Source organism: Meles meles, chromosome 10, assembly GCF_922984935.1.
Source record: "Meles meles chromosome 10, mMelMel3.1 paternal haplotype, whole genome shotgun sequence".
NCBI lineage: Eukaryota > Metazoa > Chordata > Mammalia > Carnivora > Mustelidae > Meles > Meles meles.
In genome coordinates, this window is record NC_060075.1 from 7573463 (window position 1) to 7595937 (window position 22475).

Here is a 22475-nt window from a genome sequence, read left to right on the forward strand (position 1 = left end):
AGGTGTAGAGACAGCTGGTGTATTCTGGATTTTTCAATTTTTTTGAGGGAGGCTTGGATGGTTATGTATTTCCCCATTAGAACCACCTTTGCTGTATCCCATAGGTTCTGGACCGAAGTGTCTTCATTCTCATTGGTTTCCATGAATTGTTTAAGTTCATCTTTGATCTCTTGGTTGATCCAAGCATTCTTAAGCAAGGTGGTCTTTAGCTTCCAGGTGTTTGAGTTCCTTCTGAACTTTTCCTTGTGATTGAGTTCCAGTTTCAAAGCATTGTGATCTGAGAATATGCAGGGAATCACAGCAAATATCATCCTCAATGGGAAAAAGCTTGCAGCCTTCCCGTTGAGATCAGGAACACGACAAGGATGCCCACTCTCACCACTCTTGTTCAAAATAGTATTAGAAGTTCTAGCAATGGCAATCAGACAACAAAGAGAAATAAAAGGTATCCAAATTGGCAAGGAAGAAGTCAAACTCTCTCTCTTCGCAGATGACGTGATTCTTTATATGGAAAACCCCAAAGACTCCACCCCCAAACTACTAGAACTCATACAGTAATTCAGTAATGTGGCAGGATACAAAGTGAATGTATAGAAATCAGTGGCTTTCTTATACACTAACAATAAAAATACAGAAAGGGAAATTAGAGAATCGATTCCATTTACTATAGCACCAAGAACCATAAGATACCTGGGAATAAACCTAACCAAAGAGGTAAAGGACCTGTACTTGAGGAACTACAGAACACTCATGAAAGAAATTGAAGAAGACACAAAAAGATGGAAGACCGTTCCACGCTCTTGGATTGGAAGAATAAACATTGTTAAAATGTCTATACTGCCTAGAGCAATCTATACTTTTAATGCCATTCCGATCAAAATTCCACCAGTATTTTTCAAAGAGCTGGAGCAAATAATCCTAAAATTTGTATGGAATCAGAAGAGACCCCGAATTACTAAGGAAATGTTGAAAAACAAAAACAAAACTGGCGGCATCACGTTACCCGATTTCAAGCTTTACTACAAAGCTGTGATCACCAAGACAGCATGGTACTGGCATAAAAACAGACACATAGACCAGTGGAACAGAGTGGAGAGCCCAGATATGGACCCTCAACTCTATGGTGAAATAATCTTCGACAAAACAGGAAAAAATATTCAATGGAAAAAAGACAATCTCTTCAATAAATGGTGCTGGGAAAACTGGAGAGCGATATGTAGAAAAATGAAACTCGACCATTCTCTTACACCGTACACAAAGATAAACTCGAAATGGATAAAAGACCTCATTGTGAGACAGGAATCCATCAGAATCCTAGAGGAGAACATAGGCAGTAACCTCTTCGATATCAGCCACAGCAACTTCTTTCAAGATATGTCTCCAAAGGCCAAGGAAACAAAAGCAAAAATGAACTTTTGGGACTTCATCAAGATCAAAAGCTTCTGCACAGCAAAGGAAACAGTCAACAAAACAAAAAGGCAACCCACGGAATGGGAGAAGATATTTGCAAATGACAGTACAGACAAAAGGTTGATATCCAGGATCTATAAAGAACTTCTCAAACTCAACACACACAAAACAGATAATCATATCAAAAAATGGGCAGAAGATATGAACAGACACTTCTCCAACGAAGACATACAAATGGCTATCAGACACATGAAAAAATGTTCATCATCACTAGCCATCAGGGAGATCCAAATTAAAACCATATTGAGATACCACCTGACACCAGTTAGAATGGCCAAAATTAGCAAGACAGGAAACAACGTGTGTTGGAGAGGATGTGGAGAAAGGGGAACCCTCTTACACTGTTGGTGGGAATGCAAGTTGGTGCAGCCACTTTGGAGAACAGTGTGGAGATTCCTCAAGAAATTAAGAATAGAGCTTCCCTATGACCCTGCAATTGCACTGCTGGGTATTTACCCCAAAGATACAGATGTAGTGAAAAGAAGGGCCATCTGTACCCCAATGTTTATTGTAGCAATGGCTACGGTCGCCAAACTGTGGAAAGAACCAAGATGCCCTTCAACGGATGAATGGATAAGGAAGATGTGGTACATATACACAATGGAATATTATGCCTTCATCAGAAAGCATGAATACCCAACTTTTGTAGCAACATGGATGGGACTGGAAGAGATTATGCTGAGCGAAATAAGTCAAGCAGAGAGAGTCAAGTATCATATGGTCTCACTTATTTGTGGAGCATAACAAATAACATGGAGGACATGGGGAGATGGAGAGGAGAGGGAGTTGAGGGAAATTGGAAGGGGAGATGAACCATGAGAGACTATGGACTCTGAAAAACAACCAGAGGGTTTTGAAGGGGCGGGGGGTGGGGTGGGAGGTTGAGGAACCAGGTGGTGGGTAATAGGGAGGGCACGTACTGCATGGAGCACTGGGTGTGATGCCAAAACAATGAACACTATTATGCTGTAAATAAACAACAACAACAAAAAAAACTACATCAAAAGATAGAGAATTTTTTTAATTAAAGAATCACAATAATGTTTAGGCTTTTAATTTTTAAAAATTTTTTTTCCCTTAGGTTTTTTTTCTTATGTATTTTAATGACCAAGTCAGAATCATTCTTAAGATCCCAAACCTTTCATAGAGACTGAACTCATAGCTAGACTTGCAAAGTAGTAGAACCAATAAAATTCTTCCTAAATCTATGAGGATAATCCAGGTTAGTTTAGATAATTAAAAGAAAATTAATATAAATTAATTAGGAGCTAACATCTGCTTTGTATTAATAATAACTCACAATATATATAAAAGAAAAAAAACCCTAAATAGCATCCCCATGGCAAAACAGTCCAGCTAAGTGGGGTCAGATATTTCTCATGTTTATATTAGTGAAGTTCTTTAATATAAAAGTCGTTCCAATTCTGAAATAGTGGAAGATAAATTGCCGTTAGTTTATTTCTTCTGATTCATCAATTTCTCTGTATTGCAGAATATTTTCTCTCTGGTTTTCTCAAGCATGTGTACTGCAGAAGGCTGCATCTTGGAAAATGAAAGTTTTTCCTTAATACTTTTTCCTAAGATTAGCAGGACATTAGACTGCTGCCTCCACATTTTTGTGGAGATATTCCTGCGAAATGCAAATATTTTCTCCAGCTCATCCTGATATCTGAAAAAGCTCAAACTTGGTGAACACAGGAGCTTATGCTAACGTATTACAACAGTTTCTGTTGCTTTTCCTGAATGTTTCCTGGTCAGTGAACACGTCCTTCAAAAATTTTCCACCGTGTCCAAAAAGAAAAAAATTTTTTCCCCACTGTTTCCTCTGAAATCTCTTTTAAATTGTTAAGCAAAAATAAAAACTTAATGTGTAACTATCAAAGGTGATGGATGTTAACTAGACTTACAGTGGTGATCATTTTGTAATATGTAAAAATACTGAATCATTATGTTGTACACCTGCAGCTAATACAATGTTATATGTCAATCATCTGTCAATTACAAAAAAAAAAAGAAAGAAAAGAAAAAACGCCTCCATGGTCACTGTTCATCATCAGACAGTGCCAACAGTCTCCTGACTGCAGCCCACCTTTGGGGAACCTACTGTACCATCAGCACCGCATCCCCTTCTCCCAGTGACGTCAGTGGGTAGGCAGGGTGGCGAATGGGCAGCTGGGCTTATTCTTCACTCCTCAGTGCTTCTCCAATGTTCTATGGCACCAGAGTCTTCGTTCAGCAACGCGTCCCCCTGTGACACATGCTCACTCTTCCCATGCTTCCTGTTGTCATCGTTTGGATCTGAGGACTGGAACATTCGGCTCACAGGCTCTGTGTCCACTCCACCCATTGCCATCACCAGTAGGGGCCCCAGCAGTGATGTGGATGACCTGCCAGCCCTCTGGCCTCTTCGGTCTCCACAGCCCTTCCATACATCCTACAATCCCCCTTGCATGGCCAGACTATGCGTCTCAGACCTTCTTATCACCCCAGCTGCTTTCCCGTGAGATCTCCAGCTCCAAAATTTCACCAGCCATCATCTTTCCTTCCACATTTCAGTGTATTCTGTGTCATTGTTTTGAACACCAGCCCTTCCACCATGGTGATTCCCTTCTCCACCCAGATTTTCCATGGTTCTCCTCCTCTGTTCATCTCATTTGCTCGGCAAACTCCTATGGCCTCTGCTGTGTGCCAGGCAGTGCTCTGGCCCTGGAGAGGTACTAGATGCTCCATATCTCCCCTCCCTGGTGTGGGGTGCAGAAACCCCCTTTTTTAGAAAAAAAATATTTTACTTCTATATTTGACAGATCGAGAGAGAGAGCGCACAAGTAGGCAGAGCAGCAGGCAGAGGGAGAGGGAGAAGCAGACTCCCTGCTGAGCAGAGAGCCCGATGTGGGACTTGATCCCAGGACCCCGGGATCATGACCTGAGCTGAAGGCAGATGCTTAACCGACTGAGCCCTGCAGGTGCCCCCAGAAACACCTTCTGATGTACCCATACCATGTAAGACTTTGGTATCCTGAGCCTGAAGTGTTCTTTCTCATTTATCTCGAGGCTCAGTTAAAATGATACAATGTCTAGAGGACATTTTCTTATTCTCCAGTCAGAACCAACTGTTGCTGCAGCTGGGCCACCACTGTCTGTCACTTGTGCTTCTAATGTTTATTTCATCTTGCCCAAAATATTGTTTTCTATCCTAGTCTCTCCCACTGGACGGTATGCGCCTCTGGGATGGGGCTGAGTCCTATTCTTCTTGAGGTCCTCTTTGGCACATACAGGGGAGCCAATAAATATTGGCTGTAATACCTAGAACAGTTACATATTTAGAATCGGATCTGGGGCCGAAATTCCTCTATTGCTTGTGTCACGCATCACACTCGTTCACAATGCCAAGTGCTCGTAGTTCTCACACACCGTCATGTTCCCCATCCCGACACTTGTGTTTATGCTTTTGTGTGCACTGGCTTCTCCTCCTAGAGTTCTTTCCCCTACCTCTTGGTCCAGCTAACATCTTCGCCCGCCCTTCCTGACCTAAATCAGGCATCACCTTGTCTTCCTCTTCATCCCCAGGAATGGCTCCTTGCCTCTCCTCTACAAGTGTAGAGCCCCTGAAGGCCATCATTGTGACTCACTTATTGTATTTCAGTGATCACAAGCACACTGTCTGGAATCAGCTGTGTGACTGTGTAGCCCCAGTTCCCTCTTCTGTAGAACATGGCTAAAACTTGCTATAAAACCTGAAACTGTTACTACCTATAAAAGCGTTAGAACAGTGCCCGGAACTTAAGAAAGATTCAGTGAAGTCATGCAACTGTACTGTTATGAATGTGTCTGTCTCCTTCCCTAGGTGAGGATGTTGGGTTCCGTCATCTTCATCTTAGACCCTTTGAGGTCTACCCATGCTTCTGCCCTGGCAGGTGCTCGGTAAGTGGTGGCCTGATGATGGGACCATGGTCATGATCACTATCGTAGCCACAAAAGGGTTCTAGACAAGACAAGTTGTTCCCTAGTGTTAACTCTGAAAGACCAAATGGATCTATCCACGGTGGTTAGTGAATCTTTTCAGGGAAACATCCCTCTGCCATCTCTAAAAATACTAACAGACACACACACAAACAAAAAACAACAAATACAAAATCATTTCTGATTTGGAAAGTGACCCCCACGTTCGTGGCTTATTGTCTCTTCACTCTGACCTGTTTCTCTCAGCCCCTTCAGGAGTTTGGATTCTGGATCGCACTCATTTCCACCTCCTCCGGGCCTCACACCCAGACAGTCCCCCTCTCCCATTCCCCCAACCTCTTCTCATTTGCCAGATTCTCCTCCTTACTATAATGTGAGCTCAAGGTCTCCACCACATACAAGAGCTGCGAGAACAAACAAAACCACAGGCCCCGATCCCTGTATCCACCTCCACTCACTCTACAGGCTCTTACTTTTGGACAGTGACCACTATATGTTAAACTTGACCAGTGCTTTAAGTCCTTATTTTTGTGACCTCTCAGTTTGGTAGTACCAAACACTTTTTCTTTGTTCTTCTTGAAATCCTGTCTTCATCTGATCCCTGGGGTATCACTATCTCCCTACTTCTCTGCTCATCTGCTACAAGTTGTTTTGCTTCCTTCTGTCCCTTAAATGCAGGTCCCAATCTCAGACATCTTCTTCCCTGTCTCTATGCATTTGTCCTGGGCCATCACATTCATGCAGAAGGCACCAGGTACTTATTTCCTGGTGGTTCTCTTAGTGATGGTGACTCTCATGCTGTTTATTTTTGACTCCGGCCTCTCTGTTGAGATCCAGACTCGTATGAAAGCCACCTTTAGACATGTCCTTCAGGATAGATGCTACCATAGCCTATACCTGTACAAGTGCTCCACCTGCTCAATCGTCAAAACCAGAAACACTGGTTTCATTCTAGAACCTTCCTTGCTACTTCATCCTCACAGCCATTTGGTAAAATCAGTGGACTCTCTCTCCTCAGGGTTTCTCATGTCTCTACCCCTATGTTACTGTCTCCTCCTTCCATTCCCCCTGCCTCTATCTTAATATAGGCCTCCCATTGCTTCTTGTCTGTCTTTCCATCTTCTCTCCGGTGAATGCAAATCTGATCGCGTTCTGCCCCTGCTCACTGTAACTGTCAGGGACAGGTCAAGCAAAATCTGTCCCCTGAGGCCACAGCACATCGAGCGCTCTGTCCCCAGCTCTCTGCTCCCCAACACACGGGCTCCCTGCTGTAGCCACTCCCTGCTGAGTCCTTGGGTTCTGTCCCCCACAGCTTCCCCCGCTGGTGTGCCCCTCCTGCTACGTTTTCCTTCCTGATCTCCACGCCTCCCCACCTTCTTCACTTTCCTGGCTCCTGCTCAGGCATCACAATGTAATTAAAGCGTTACACTCCCTGGGAAGCACTCCTTGTCTTCTGATCTGTTTCAGTCCCCTCCTCGGAGCTCTGTCACCTCAATGTCTTCTGGGATGTGGTGTGGTCTGTTGTTAATGGCAATGACTCTGGGACAGATGGAAAATGTTTGGGGTCAGGCACCAGCCCTGTCACTTCCTAACTGGGGATCTTGGCAACTTACTTATCCCATGCCTCAGTTTCCTCATTTGTAAGGCAGAGATGTTCATGGTATTGCCCACGTCAAAGGTTGGTTAGGATGTGAGATGATTTACACAAAATCCGTGCAACAGTGTTGGAGCCACAGTGAGCCTGAATAAAGTCGAGCTATTTTTATTATTATTGTACCTACTGGTTTACTTATCTACTTCCCAAAACAAACAAAAAGAACTCTGATTTCTCTCCGAGGGAGGGGAGCCATGACTATGTTTTTTGACTATGTTCCCTCGGCACCTCGCACAGCATCTGGATGTAGGCACTCGATAAACACTTACTGAATGAATGAACACATACAGACATTAAGTGAAATATAGCCTTAAAATTGTACCTGTAAAGTATGCTAATGAGTAACATCCGTCTAATTTTATCTCGCGTGTTTGCTGCCTTGCACAGTAAGATGTTGATGATATCTCATTAACTTAGTGTAACTGACTCACTGTTCCCAGAGTCAAGAATCTTCTACTCCTGACAGGAGGGCACGATGTAGTTAATTAACAGAAATGTTATTCTGGAAGCCATGAACTGTGTAGGCATGAACTGTGACAAAATTCCTTGGGACACAAGGAGAGAAACAAAATTTGAATTCCTATCAGAAAGAGACCAGAAAGCCTACCAAGGTAAAGGGGAAAAAAGCAGTACAGACAGTTTTTTTTTTTTTAAAGTGTGACTCCAGGAACCATCTTTCCTGAGCTTCATGGCCAGGAAACCAGTGAGGTGTGCAGAGCCCCTCAGCCATGCACGCGCAAGAGGTGGGTGGGGATAGAGCGTGTCATCCCCACCCACGGCCCGTGTTTCCTGCAGAGGAGAGTCTGGAGTAACGCGGGAAACGGGGCAGCAGGAAGCCTTCATCTGGCCATTTTCCCTCCATGTTCTTCAGGAAACTATTGCTTCTTGTTTGCTTTGAGGAATTTTTCCTCAAATATAGAAACCTGTCCTTTTTTCTCCCGTAGGTTCCTTGGAACCTACAGGAGATGCTCTAGCATGGTGGACATTTGTCTCTGCCACTGGGGCATCTCACGTCCGCCCTTAGGAATCGGCAGAAGCTCCGGAGACTCCAAGTGGAGACCAGCCTCTGGTCTGAATGTCCCACCCTTCTTGACCAGCGGGAAGCACTCTGACAAAACAAGGCCACCATTCTCCCTCTGCATGGAATTGTCATATGAGGGAAAGCCTGGGGAAACTCTGAGCATCTCTGAAGATGTTCCATCATCAGAAATCACTGAAATTCTACCATGCAGGTGCTAAGTAGAAACCCTTGCTCTCTCTATACTTGGTTTGCCTGCTTTCCAACCCAGGCACAGGCTTACGAAACAAAGACAAGGCAATTTTATAGAAGCATATAGCATTACTCAAACATGGATGGTCAGTTTTCTTTTTTGCCATGAGGTATTTTTTCAAAATACAATCCAACCGACGTAGAAGTTGGATAATAGTTTGAATCAATTAACTTTAACTGTGGAAATGAAAATCCTTTTAAAATAACTCTAATCCATAATTCATGTAAGAGAGGATGGTTCTTCATTCCTGAACTTCATAAAATCTATCTATGAAAGACCCACAGCAAATATCATCCTCAATGGGAAAAAGCTTGCAGTCTTCCCGTTGAGATCAGGAACACGACAAGGATGCCCACTCTCACCACTCTTGTTCAACATAGTATTAGAAGTTCTAGCAACGGCAATCAGACAACAAAGAGAAATAAAAGGTATCCAGATTGGCAAGGAAGAAGTCAAACTCTCTCTCTTCGCAGATGACATGATTCTTTATATGGAAAACCCCAAAGACTCCACCCCCAAACTACTAGAACTCATACAGCAATTCAGTAATGTGGCAGGATACAAAGTCAATGTACAGAAATCAGTGGCTTTCTTATACACTAACAATGAAAATACAGAAAGGGATATTAGAGAATCGATTCCATTTACTATAGCACCAAGAACCATAGGATACCTGGGAATAAACCTAACCAAAGAGGTAAAGGATCTGTACTCGAGGAACTACAGAACACTCATGAAAGAAATTGAAGAAGACACAAAAAGATGGAAGACCGTTCCACGCTCTTGGATTGGAAGAATAAACATTGTTAAAATGTCTATACTGCCTAGAGCAATCTATACTTTTAATGCCATTCCGATCAAAATTCCACCAGTATTTTTCAAAGAGCTGGAGCAAATAATCCTAAAATTTGTATGGAATCAGAAGAGACCCCGAATTACTAAGGAAATGTTGAAAAACAAAAACAAAACTGGCGGCATCACGTTACCCGATTTCAAGCTTTACTACAAAGCTGTGATCACCAAGACAGCGTGGTACTGGCATAGAAACAGACACATAGACCAGTGGAATAGAGTGGAGAGCCCAGATATGGACCCTCAACTCTATGGTGAAATAATCTTCGACAAAACAGGAAAAGATATTCAATGGAAAAAAGACAGTCTCTTCAATAAATGGTGCTGGGAAAACTGGACAGCAATATGTAGAAGAATGAAACTCGACCATTCTCTTACACCGTACACAAAGATAAACTCGAAATGGATAAAAGACCTCAACGTGAGACAGGAATCCATCAGAATCCTAGAGGAGAACATAGGCAGTAACCTCTTCGATATCAGCCACAGCAACTTCTTTCAAGATATGTCTCCAAAGGCCAAGGAAACAAAAGCAAAAATGAACTTTTGGGACTTCATCAAGATCAAAAGCTTCTGCACAGCAAAGGAAACAGTCAACAAAACAAAAAGGCAACCCACGGAATGGGAGAAGATATTTGCAAATGACAGTACAGACAAAAGGTTGATATCCAGGATCTATAAAGAACTTCTCAAACTCAACACACACAAAACAGATAATCATATCAAAAAATGGGCAGAAGATATGAACAGACACTTCTCCAACGAAGACATACAAATGGCTATCAGACACATGAAAAAATGTTCATCATCACTAGCCATCAGGGAGATCCAAATTAAAACCATATTGAGATACCACCTGACACCAGTTAGAATGGCCAAAATTAGCAAGACAGGAAACAACGTGTGTTGGAGAGGATGTGGAGAAAGGGGAACCCTCTTACACTGTTGGTGGGAATGCAAGTTGGTGCAGCCACTTTGGAGAACAGTGTGGAGATTCCTCAAGAAATTAAGAATAGAGCTTCCCTATGACCCTGCAATTGCACTGCTGGGTATTTACCCCAAAGATACAGATGTAGTGAAAAGAAGGGCCATCTGTACCCCAATGTTTATTGTAGCAATGGCTACGGTCGCCAAACTGTGGAAAGAACCAAGATGCCCTTCAATGGACGAATGGATAAGGAAGATGTGGTCCATATACATGATGGAGTATTATGCCTCCATCAGAAAGCATGAATACCCAACTTTTGTAGCAACATGGACGGGACTGGAAGAAATTATGCTGAGTGAAATAAGTCAAGCAGAGAGAGTCAAGTATCATATGGTCTCACTTATTTGTGGAGCATAACAAAGAACATGGAGGACATGGGGAGATGGAGAGGAGAGGGAGTTGAGGGAAACTGGAAGGGGATATGAACCACGAGAGACTATGGACTCTGAAAAACAACCAGAGGGTTTTGAAGGGACGGGGGAAGCGGGGGGGAGGTTGAGGAACCAGGTGGTGGGTAATAGGGAGGGCACGTACTGCATGGAGCACTGGGTGTGATGCAAAAACAATGAACACTGTTATGCTGTAAATAAACAAATAAACGAATAAAAAAAAAGAAAAAAAAAGAGAGGATGGTTCTTTAATTACCTTTTTGTTTTTGAAGATTTTTTTTAAGTGATCTCTATACCTAACATGGAGTCTGAACCTACAGCCCTGAGATTAAGAGTCCCAGGCTCTACTGGCTGACCCAGCCAGGTGTCCCTGACTATTTACTTTTTAATTCTAGGGCTAGAGTATTTTCAGTTTTCCTTTACATCTATACTGAGCATCCTCAGGGATATGATCATAACACCTCCTACACACTGAAATAAATGCTTTATGAGTATTCATATTCTATTATCGTAATGGCCCCACAAATTACCACCCCCATTTTACAGATCAGGAAATTGGGATTCAAAGAGATGAAGCAGTTTACCCAGGGACTTGGATTTCGACCCGAGACTATGAATTTCTGACTGCTCATCACGGTTCACTATTTTACCAAAAGAACCCAAGGGATTATACCAGAAAAAAACTTGCCTGAGATTCCCCTTTTAAAAGACCCGATTGCATAAGTGCAACTACAGAAAGAGAAAAACATGCTATCAGATATTCTGGGAAATGGGTTTGGTATCATGATGCATAAAGAGAGAAAGGAGACACTTTGATGTGGGGAAGGGACACTGAGATTTTGGGGAGAGACATGGGACCCTGACTTGTGTCCCCATCTGTCATCTATGCTGATTCTTTCTTGGTCTGAACAGCCAGGAGAGCCTGACGTGTGCAAATATTCACCAAACCTGGGAGCGTGTGGACTGTACATTCCGGAAGCTGATCCTCTGCCCCGAGGATAAAATGGCTCTGGGATAATGAGAACTGCCCTTCTCACCCCCAGCGCACCCCCACCTTCCACAGATGGCATTCCCCGAGCCGCACGACGTCAGGAGGGTCTTTGGGATCCAAGGCAAGCTGAGCCAGAAAGCATCTGCTCTTGCTCTGATGATGTTAGTTTCTGTGCCCTTAACTAAATAAATTCAGAATGGAGCCCTTTAGAGGGTGTTTGGGTTGGGGGCCTCTTCTGGAAAGCTACAGACTCGAAAGTTTCTATGTAGAACTCAATGCTGTGTCTATGTCACATCATTAACTCATACAGACATTAATTTTTATGATCCCTCTTTTCCTTTGTATTATTCCTCCCACTGTCTTATGTTTTACTCCTGATCATTTTACACAATCCTCTGTCTCCTCGCAACCCTGAATCCTTGTAAAAGAAACACACATATAAATTTTAAATATACAATCTTTCCCCATGTTATGGGAGCAATTTACTCTCTCAACTTCTTCCTTGGATAGCATTGCATGGGAATGTCTGAATGCACCTGCTTCCTTGGGAGCAGTACAAGGTGGGGGGGTGCTAAGGTCTGTCTCGAGTTTGTGTATCCACCTTCCAGCACCATTGCTGGAACGAAGGCGACCACTGATGTTTGGATCCAATGACACCACGTAATCAGGGTCGGGAACAGCCAAGAGAGGCTACTGAGGAGTTGACAGAGAGTTTATACTCACATTTCAGCTCGAGTTTGATGAAGTCCGTGTTGCCCAGATTTTCCAGAAACACTCCCCGGGGGATTAACGTTTTGAAGTAGAAAGAAATGTCGGCACTAGTTTCCCCTTGGAACGTAGAGAAGTGCAGGTAGGATGATGGATTTGGGAAAGAAGCAGCATTCCAGTAATTCCCTGTGGGAGGAAAAAAAACCCAGGGTAATTTATACCTTGATCATGGGAGTAACAAAAGAGAGCCGTTTCTTGAGTTTTAATAAGTTTCCATTGGCAATGGCTCGTTTCCTTGTATCCTGCTGCACATCACTGTACAAAATCCCCACAAACTTATTTTTGACTTTCCCGAAATTCTATGTGTGTGTAAGAAAGTGTTTTATTGATGATTGAGAGTTGGGGCTCCTACCAAGAGCAGCCATGGAGGGACAGACACTAGGGAGCAAGTGCCAGAAGAGGAGAACACAGAGGGACACCCCTTGGCACAGCCTCTGTGGGCTGGGGCTGTATTGAACTTATGCATATGTATGGTGGCTTAGGTCTGGTGCAAGAAGCATCTGGGCTAGACATAGAGGGACAGAACAGGAATGGGGTCTTTGGTATTCTGTTCTTGCTTCTCATCCACCTTTGAATAACCAGTGCTGCTCAGTCACCCGGTACAGGTGTTGCGGGAAAACAGTGTGGGGAATGGGGGAGCCCTGGAAAGAGAGGTGCTGGGGAGAGGCTGGATGACTAGGGAAGGCCATCATTTTCCCATCCCTCCCATTTAACCCCCCACAGGCTCATTGTGAATAAGGGAATGTCTCCCCCACCAACCTCTTCCTTCCTGGGGATTTCAGGTGCAGAGTGGAGCAGAGCCCACCTACGGGCTCTCCATTAGCCTCTACCCTTGGACTCATGCGGAAGACAGGGTTCTATACTCCTCCCCCTCCTTGCTTGATCGTAGCCAGTGTCCACAGCAGAAAAGCAGTTTACAGGACAAAATAAAAACACCCAACTAAACTACACGATTCACATTCCATGAGAACTGATGGGCCAAGAATTCAATACAACCAGGAGCTGACTCTTGATTTTATCTCCAGGGGAGAAATTCCTTCTTAATGTGCACATTTCTGAGTATGTTTATTGTCATGGCTAAGGTCTAAAGTACATAAGCACGCTTTCAAATAGCTCCCACAACCTTTCCCTATAATACTACACCCATCTTAACATCATCAGATTAGGCCCAAGATGGAGTCACTCATGCTAAGCCCCACATTGGCAAACCCAAACTTAATGAAGTTCTAACCCCTTGCTCTCCCAGGAAAGAAGGCTCAAGTCAACCAGTCGCCTTTTGTCTATACAGCACGCATTACCCCAACTGGGCTCCAAGCCCCCTTTTGCTCCATACGAGGGAATTAACTCTGCTTTAGCCAATCAGCACAAGTGCAACTTTCTTGCTCCTCCTCACTTTGGTCTAGAAAAATTACTTTCTTTGCACAGCTCTTCAGATATACTTTCTCTCTGCTAGATTAGATGCTTCCTGATTCATGAATCACTGACTAAAACCCTACTAGGTCAGGAAATTGTGGAAAATTTTCTTGTAACATGTGAATTTTTTTTTTTTTACTTTACACTGATTTTTGTTATATCTTTCCTTCAGAGAACATGATTAATCAATTAAGTTCACTCTACTCAATTTTATACTATGTTTTTTCCTCTTTCATGAAAATTATGCATATATACAATATTAAGTTCAACTGCTATTCTTTTGTTTTTTAAGATTTTTATTTATTTATTTGACAGAGCGAGAGAGAGCACAAACAGGGGGAGCAACAGGCAGAGGGAGAGGGAGAATCAGGCTCCCCTCTGAGCAGGGAGCTCGATGTGGGGCTTGATCCCGGGACTCCGAGACCATGACCTGAGCCTCAGGCAGACGCCTAACCTACTGAGCCACCCAGGAGCCCCTCAACTGCTACTCTTCTTTTTTTTTTTTTTTTTAAAGATTATTTATTTATTTATTTGACAGACAGAGATCACAAGCAGTCAGAGAGGCAGGCAGAGAGAGAGGAGGAAGCAGGGCTCGATCCCAGGACCCTAGGATCATGACCTGAGCTGAAGGCAGAGGCTTAACCCACTGAGCCACCCAGGCGCCCCTCAACTGCGATTCTTAAGTAAAACTACTTTTGTGTTGGTACTGCTATATTTAAACAATAATTTTACATTAAATATATAATATTACTGTATGAGATATTTTAAAAACCCTCTTATTTAAGTTACTTTATTTATTTTTGTTTTTAAAGGCATTTAGGAGATAGTGACATCTAGATGAATGAATGGCCATTTAGAACCAGTAAGTCAGTGCAAAATATGTTTGTAAATGTCTTCCTTATGGTCAAACAGTGGTGTGGTGCGGGTCAAATCCAAAAGTCGTAATGCAGTTTGGAGCTTTTTTTTTTTTTTTTTTTTTAAATTGCAACATCATAGCTTTCATCAGGAGAAAAACAGACGAGTTTCCTCTTAGGCAGTAGAACATGGTATGACATTGGTTAGAATAATGCCAGAAAAGAAAGAATCTTCGTTATTGTATAAGTTGCTATCATCTGAGGGCCCAGGGCTCTTCTGACTCAAGATCTAGCTGAACATACTGTGAGGGGACTTTGGGCTCACCCTTCCCCGCTGAAGGAGAACGAAGGTCTCTCAAGATAAAACCCAGATCAAACTAGAAGCTGCAGCCCTCTGGCCAACCAGAGTTCTGGGAGGAACGGAGCCCAGTCCCCAGGGCCGGCAGGATGTACCTCAACCTGACTGGGCGAGAATCCTGTAACAACCGAGGAGCCTTCGAGGCTCAGAGTCCTCAGCCATGCTTCAGCCTAAAGCAAAGCATTTCTGTCTCTTTAGGCTGAATCCCCAGGACATGAATGTAATTAACATTTTAAAGTTTCATTCCAATCAAGAGCATTCCTGTTTTTGGAGGTGGTGATGTATTAACAGAAGGGCAGTTGTCTAAAATGATTCTAGAAAAAGGAATGCTATAAGTAAAACATGTCAGTATTTATTTGACGTCCAGGGCCGGCTATTCAGACAGAAATATCCCCGGAGAGGAGAAGGCAGTTCAATCAGCTCTTCCGGTTTGATGAAAGATCTCTATAGACCACGATTCCATTTGTTCTAATTCTATGCTCACTAAGCAACTTCGAACTAATTTGGCCTTTGGAATAGACATATTCACAGGGAAATTGAGCCAAGTGCAAGCAGTCGTCCTCCCGGAAATGCTGGGGTTCTCTCATGATTATCTCTGGAGCAGTCATCTGCTGTATGTCCCGAGTCTCTCCACATCCTTGATCAACAGTAGGGAGGACTCTCTCAGGACCTGTCTGGTGGCTGAGGGGTCTACCCAGGAGGTGCTGAAGGAGAGCCACGGGGGCACGAGCAGAGGACATCAGAAATTCTATTGAGTGGTACATGATAGAGTTGGCAAGCAAAACACGCGTACTGGGGACGTAGGCGTGAAGGTTTTGACGGGCGGGGTAGACAGTAAGAAAGTTCAGGTGCCCCTGTTCCAGACCCTGACAAACTTCTGTGAGGTTTGCTCTGGAGAGTATGTGGCCCAGTCCCTGGGATTTTTGGTTATAACAAAATAACATGAGGGCTTTTTTTTTTTTCCCCCTAGGGCTCACTGTGCTTCACGATGCCAAGGGCTTTTAGCATTATTATCGTTGATATTGTTCCCAACTGACCATAAGCTCCTTGAAAGCTAGGACAGAACCACTTCATCTCTGTAACCTTTGCCCCAGAGCATAGTAAGTACTCAATAAATAGTCATTAAATCTGTGAATAAGTGAATAGCTGCCCCTGTCGGTTATATCCAATTCCACTCCACATGCAAAGTCCTCATGGGACAAAATCGACCTTATGCGAACCTGAGTACTGAAGACACTAAATAAAGATGAAGAAAAGCTGACCCTGCTTTACCTCCTGGTACCTGGACACTGCCTTCACCCGCACACCCTCATTTTTCTTATCCCTGACTTAATTTCTGTTTTTCCCTACAGACCTCCCTGAACAACGCCATGCATTTGCAGGACTGATGGTCTCATAACCTTAAGATTATTGAAATAGCTGCAATTTGTACTTGCTATCAAGGCCAGGACTACAGAGGGGAAAGTGACATTGGATGAGAATGCCAAGCTGGAAAGAAGAGATTTCGCGGTACGGCAAGGACTGGTGTCTCAGCAGATGTGGATGGGAGAAAAGAGGCAAGGCTGGAAAGTGTGAAGCAGAACAGAAATAACTCTCTGAGACCAGAGGGGCCAGTCAACAGCCATAGAATAACAAGGTAGTAAAGGGGTCAGGGAACCAGCCCAGGACTGTCAACACTCATCAAAGGCTGGGCAAGATGGCTGGCGTGAGGTGGACCGCAGCACCCCCTTGAAAACCACGCAGTCATGTGAGAAGCCTTTTTTTAAAATACATCCTGGGCCAGGTCTGGGCTCATCTCCTGTGGCAGGAGAGCCAGAGGTATCTCCAGCAAGCGCAGGGGAGTCGGCCTGGGGCAGCAAACCAGGCCTAGCTGACATCTGTCATTCCTGCAAACCTTAGTGAATCAATAGAAAATGCTGCGTCATATGTTGATCCAAATTCTTCAAGAGCCATTTATTTTAAACTCACCGATGATCATTCGGCATGGGATTCTGACTTCCAGATTTCCAAGGATATTTTCTGTTGGGCAGCATTAAAGAATTTCAATCTACAATGGAACCGGACGATATGAAATGGAAAATCTCATGCATGTGCCCTCAGGAAAAGAAAACTTCAGGACTGACAGACCGATTTCTCACCAATGCCCGATTTACAGAAATCTGATAATGTTGGAATTTTCTAAAATGATAAGGAGTTGGTCAGGGGCTACCTTGTCACAATCTCAGGAAATTTCTGCTTACGGTTTCCAGAGGCATGAACAAGAAATGACCTAGGTTGTGTTGGTCTTGAAAAATAAGCTGAATTGAGCTTAGTTTGTCTGACTGGACTGGTTTTGTCTGCTCGGGGAATTTTCACAGCTGGCCTCTGTTGGTTGTTTATTTTAACAGACCTAACTGAACTCTCTCCTCTCTGCCCAGAAACACAGCCTTCCCCAAACCCTCAGAGGATGCCTGGAACGTGCTACGGTCTTTGTGTCCCGAACTGCCAATGCCTATGGTATTCCTAAATAAACTCCTCTTTTTGACAATTTTGAGCTTGCCTCGATTTACCTTTTCGTTTCCTTTTTTTTTTTTTTTTAGGTCGACATCAGCAATAAGTTCAAAGCCTACAAAGAACAGAGGAAAAAGCAACCCTTTGCTCCACCCCTTCCTTCCCAACCCAATTTCTCAGCAACAACTCCTACACTGTAACTCTTTCATGTCCTTGTATTTCTAAAATATATGTGTTGATATGTATTAACTTATGTGTTGTAGATGTACTCGATTGACTTTCCCGAATGCAAGGTGAAGACTGAGCATTTTTAGAAGCCCCTCCCTTACTCCCTTTCTCTACATTCTCACAAACTAGCAAACTCACTGATTTTTTGGTGATACTGAAATTCAACATTTACATTTTTAGGACAATGTATTATTCACTAATGAGCCACCTAGTAGAACCTAAATATATTTTATGTATATAATTTTTTTGTTTCTCTTGAATCAATAATTACCTATTTTCTCTTTGGCTTGGGTTTTTTTGTACCTCTCATAAATTCTCTCCAAATTCTTCAACACATCTATAGAACTCTTCCCACAAATGTTCTCAGTGCGACACAGGTCGGGTAATCTAGTGGCCCCTCTTTTTGTCCCTCAGAGGTGCCTTCTAGAGCCTCTGTCTTCCTGTTGCCCCGTGGGCTGGCCCTTTGCAGGGCCGATGCACAGCTCTGGTTCTGGGACTGTCTCTTGCCCTGACAGCAGGCTGTCCTTAAGCTACTCTTCAGTATGAAATGCCCAGATTTCTGGACCCCGTGACTTTCGGGCATCCCTTTTTCTGGGTCTACACCCTCATTTCTACAGGCACATTCTCCTATAGTCTTTTCAGAAAAGGAATATAGGAGGTCAGCCTTCTAAATCTTTGCTTTTCTGAAGAGTCATTATTTAACTTTCCCACCTAATTGAGACACTCCAGGAAACTATTCTTCCATGGAATTTTAAAGGCATTTCTTCACTATCTTCAAGGTCTCTGTGTGGTTATTGAGAAAGCTCATGTTTTCTGATTACAACCTCTTGTATGTAACTGATGGGGTTTAGGACATGCTCCCCCAAATACAGCACCTTAGTATACCAAATATTTCAGGCTGAAAGAATGTAAGAAATGGCAGGTGCAGGAAGGACTCTCTGACCCTCCCCTGAAGCAGGTCACCGACCCTCCCATGAGTTGGCCTCCCTCTCCCTGAGGAAAGCAGCACCTTCATCTCAAAAGACAAAGGGACTCGAGAGGAATCAAAACAGATTTGCCGAATTTCCCCCAGCTTACTACACGTAGCTCATACATGGTCCCGTCATGCCTTTCCACAACTTTCTATTACTTATCAAAACTAGTATAGAAACACTCAGGTTTAACCATTTCTTTATGAAGGCTCCCATGTCGTGTAAAACTTATTTTAAATAAATCTGTATGCTTTTCTCCTGTTAATGTGTCTTTGTCAGTTTTATTTTTAGATCCAGCCAGGAACCCCAAGAGAAATGAGGAAAACTTTTTCCTCTCCTACGTAATTTGTACGTTTTTCCCTCTGGAAACTATCAGGATATTTCACTCCCTTAAATGAAACTTCATACGACTGCCTTGGTATGGAACTCTTCCCCATATCAGGCCTGGGACTTTCATCTTTCCAATCCTCCTTCTCACATGCCTACTAGTTTTACATTTATCTTTATTTCTCTTACTCCTTTGCATTCCTAATTCAGATATTTGTTCTTTGTGCTCTGCTTTGTTGAATGTTCCTTCAGCTTTATTTTCAATATCGCTATTGTGTTTTTATTTCAGCAATTACATCTGTAATCTCCAGTATTATTTCTTGTTCTCAGATAGCCCCCCTTTCTATAGCACTCTGTTCTAGGTTGTTTGTTCTTATTATTGCTGTTGTTATTAGTTTTTGATGCAATGTCTTTTCTTATCTGAGAAAATTAATTTCATTTTTAAAACTTCTCTTCTGCTTTCTGCATTATTTGTTTCTTCTGAGATCCCCTTCCCTGCTGTGTCATTAGCTGGACTCCTCCTTTCACGACATCCCTGACATCACCTTCAGCGGTTGGTGAGTCTTGCCTTTCCCGTTCATATGGCCCAGTGAAGTACTACTGAGTGGACTGGACCCGGCGAGTGTGTGGATCTCAGGGTGGTGGTGGGTTTATTGATGACCGGGCTTTACTACAATGTGGAAAGCTCACCATCTCATCAAAGGGCCCCCAAATGTCAGTATCTGTGATCTTTATATGGACATAGATCATGTGATTTCTTGAGAGAAGAATCTTCCAACTTTCTCATGAGGAATATACATGCGGTAGTCAGCGTTCTGCTCAGAAGAAGGAGGGTGAGGGGTTCATAGTAGATTTCCATGTCTTTCTCCATTTTAATGGAGGAATTTTTCCTCTTTTTGCTTTGGTGCCTGCTGTCTGGAGCATAGACCTCTCACCTGCTGCTTGGGTAGAATAGGACAGCCACTGATGTGGTTGGAGAAGGTGACCTAGGGGTGCGGCTGATGCCATACAGACTTCCAGCCTGTCCTCTGTGAGCCTAACCCCCACAGGGCCTTCTGCCCACTCCCATTCCTGAACCTATTGGAATTTGCTGAAGGAAGGGAGGGAGCACCTGAGCGTGTGACAGGCTGGAGGTCCCCCTGTGATGGAGGAGGTTGCAAGTGCAGGGAGTGCTGTGGAGGTTGGCGGGGACGGTGACAGTATGTGATCTCGTAGGGCTCTTCTGGTTTGTTGCTTGGTGACGCTGCCCCGTGCTGGTCCACACCCAGACCCCAGAGTCAGAGTCTTGCTCTGTCACCCAGCCCCACTGGGTGACTTGGGAGCAGGTTCTTGGTCTTCCTGGATCTCAATTTCCTCATTTGTACAGTGGAATAACAATGGAAACTCTCTTATTGGGTATTGAGAATTGCAGAAGATAATCACAGAAGAAATGGGTTTAGCAGCACAACCAAAGCGTTCAACACATTATTGCGACTGTTACTGCTACCAAGAACACGTTTGCTAATCAGGACGACTGGTGGCTCTGGTATCACATGCAGTTGCCGTCTGAGGGCTTGGCTAAGGAGCAGGGGAGCATGGGAAGGGCTCTTCCACTCCTTAAACAGGTACAGGGCTTGTCAGCAAACTTGCCTGAGCCTTCCTTACTCCGGGAGTGAATTCTTTAAGGGGGAGCACCAAACCACCCCCAGCTACACTGAGATAACCTCTGATTCTGACTTCTCTAGCCAGGAAGCTCATCTCAGACTCATACCCATGTCTGCCCTTTTGGCCTGTTCTCTTCTCACCCTTTTGCACCCTACTTACGGGCTCTCAAAACTGTGTGCTCCCCATTTCCTCATCTCCTGACTGCCTTAAAAAAATTCCTTTAGGACACACAAATGGGAATCACCTTGAGCCTTGGTAATGTGGCTTATAGTTTTGTAGAGCAGCCACTGAACAAAAATCCGATGAACAAAGGAATGGCAGAGCATCTAAGAAAGCAGATAATCCACAGATAGTCTCATTGGAACAAAGGTAAGCCCAAGAGACCTGCAGGCATTCTTTCCCCTCCTCAGTGAGGAGACGGGTAACTAGGAAAAGAGAGACTCGGCATTTGACCAACGTGGAGGAGATTGCACGTGGGCTCTCCAGCCGTGGGCTCTGGTTTGGTGAGGCCATGGCTGCCGGTGTGGTCTGTATGCCAATGGCTGTCAGGTCTAACAATTTCCTCGGAGCCATCCAATGGCCCAGTCCTGGGACCACACTGAGAAGCCTAGCTATAGCTTTTGCTTTAAGTGGCAAGCAATTTTCGAATCTAACCCCAAGGTTAGAAATTTGGGTACTCTTTATGTTATGCCACGAGTCTTCTATTGTTTACCGGGGCTGTGTGCTATTTACAACAATAAGCCAGATGGCTTCATTTGCATCTAGATTTGAGTCTATTTGTAGAGGTGTCCTTATGGGTAGAAAAAAAAAATGACTTCCTTAATTAAACCATTTTGAACAGTCAGGAAAGGTAAAAGTAGCTTTGTTCAGCTCCCAGCCTGATTTTATAGGGCAAACTCAACTTCAAAATGAAGGGCTCCAAGTTAAAATGTCATTAACTTGCAAGGTGTCACCCTCTCCAGCAAGTCTTTCTGAAGCTATAACCCACAGGGCCTGTGGGCGGGGCCAACAATGTAACAAATCTTTCACCCAGTGTCTCTCTGGGATTTGGTTCCTGTGGGCAAGAATGGGGTCAGGGTCCCACAGAGAAAGAGAATGCAAGAGTGAAATGCTGGAGGTCACGATGCTTTCTGCACCTGCTGTGAGCTGACCAGCAGCCTGGTTGTGGGGGGAGATGATGAAACAGACTTGCTCCTGATCAGTCATGGAAACTCACATGTTGAATCTGTCAATGGTGCATACAAACACAGTGGTACTAAAGAGATCATTTTCTTTTAGTTTGTGTGCTCAAAACAGTTGTAGGTAGCCAGATATTTGGAGATGCGGAGCAGGTCTAAAATTCTCCAGTCTCCATGTTAGATCCCTAAATTTCCTCAAACTTTCCTTATTGGGACTAGTAGTTATGCTTAATTAGTTACACTAGTCATCATAAATATAATGGGATGCAAAGGTAAAAATTATTCACCAGAAGTGGGGAAATGAATAACTAGGTTTGTACTGGAAATATCTGTCCTCTCTGTTCTTCATTCAAACTTCTGTCTTGGGTAAATTCTAAAGATTTCTGTGTGATCAATTCCAAGGAAGGAGGCAATAGCAAGCCTGAATGTCTTCTACCCTGGTGGACAAAGGATTAGACGAAGATCTGTTTGCTTTAGCAAAAAGAAGACCATTGCATCTGGAGGTTGCAGGACAAATTTATGTCACTACATGCAGGTTGAAATTAAAAATACTTAACAAGTAATGTAGTATACAGGAGTGGCCATGGGAGGGCTCCTTCAGGGACTGCCTAATTTTCAATGCTTACATGGCAGTCCCAGGAATAAATCTGCTTTTCTTTCTCTTCCTGA

The 22475-nt window shown here is 43.6% G+C and overlaps 1 protein-coding gene across 3 annotated transcripts in view; it reads right to left on the reverse strand.

The window, feature by feature from the left end:
• CNTNAP2 (contactin associated protein 2) overlaps nucleotides 1–22475 on the reverse strand; it is a 1946064-nt gene that overhangs the window by 228978 nt on the left and 1694611 nt on the right. For all 3 annotated transcript variants that reach the window (XM_046020922.1, XM_046020925.1, XM_046020923.1), the window contains one exon: nucleotides 12299–12469. In XM_046020922.1, coding sequence (XP_045876878.1) covers nucleotides 12299–12469 — 171 coding nt within the window. The remainder of the gene's footprint in view (nucleotides 1–12298; nucleotides 12470–22475) is intronic.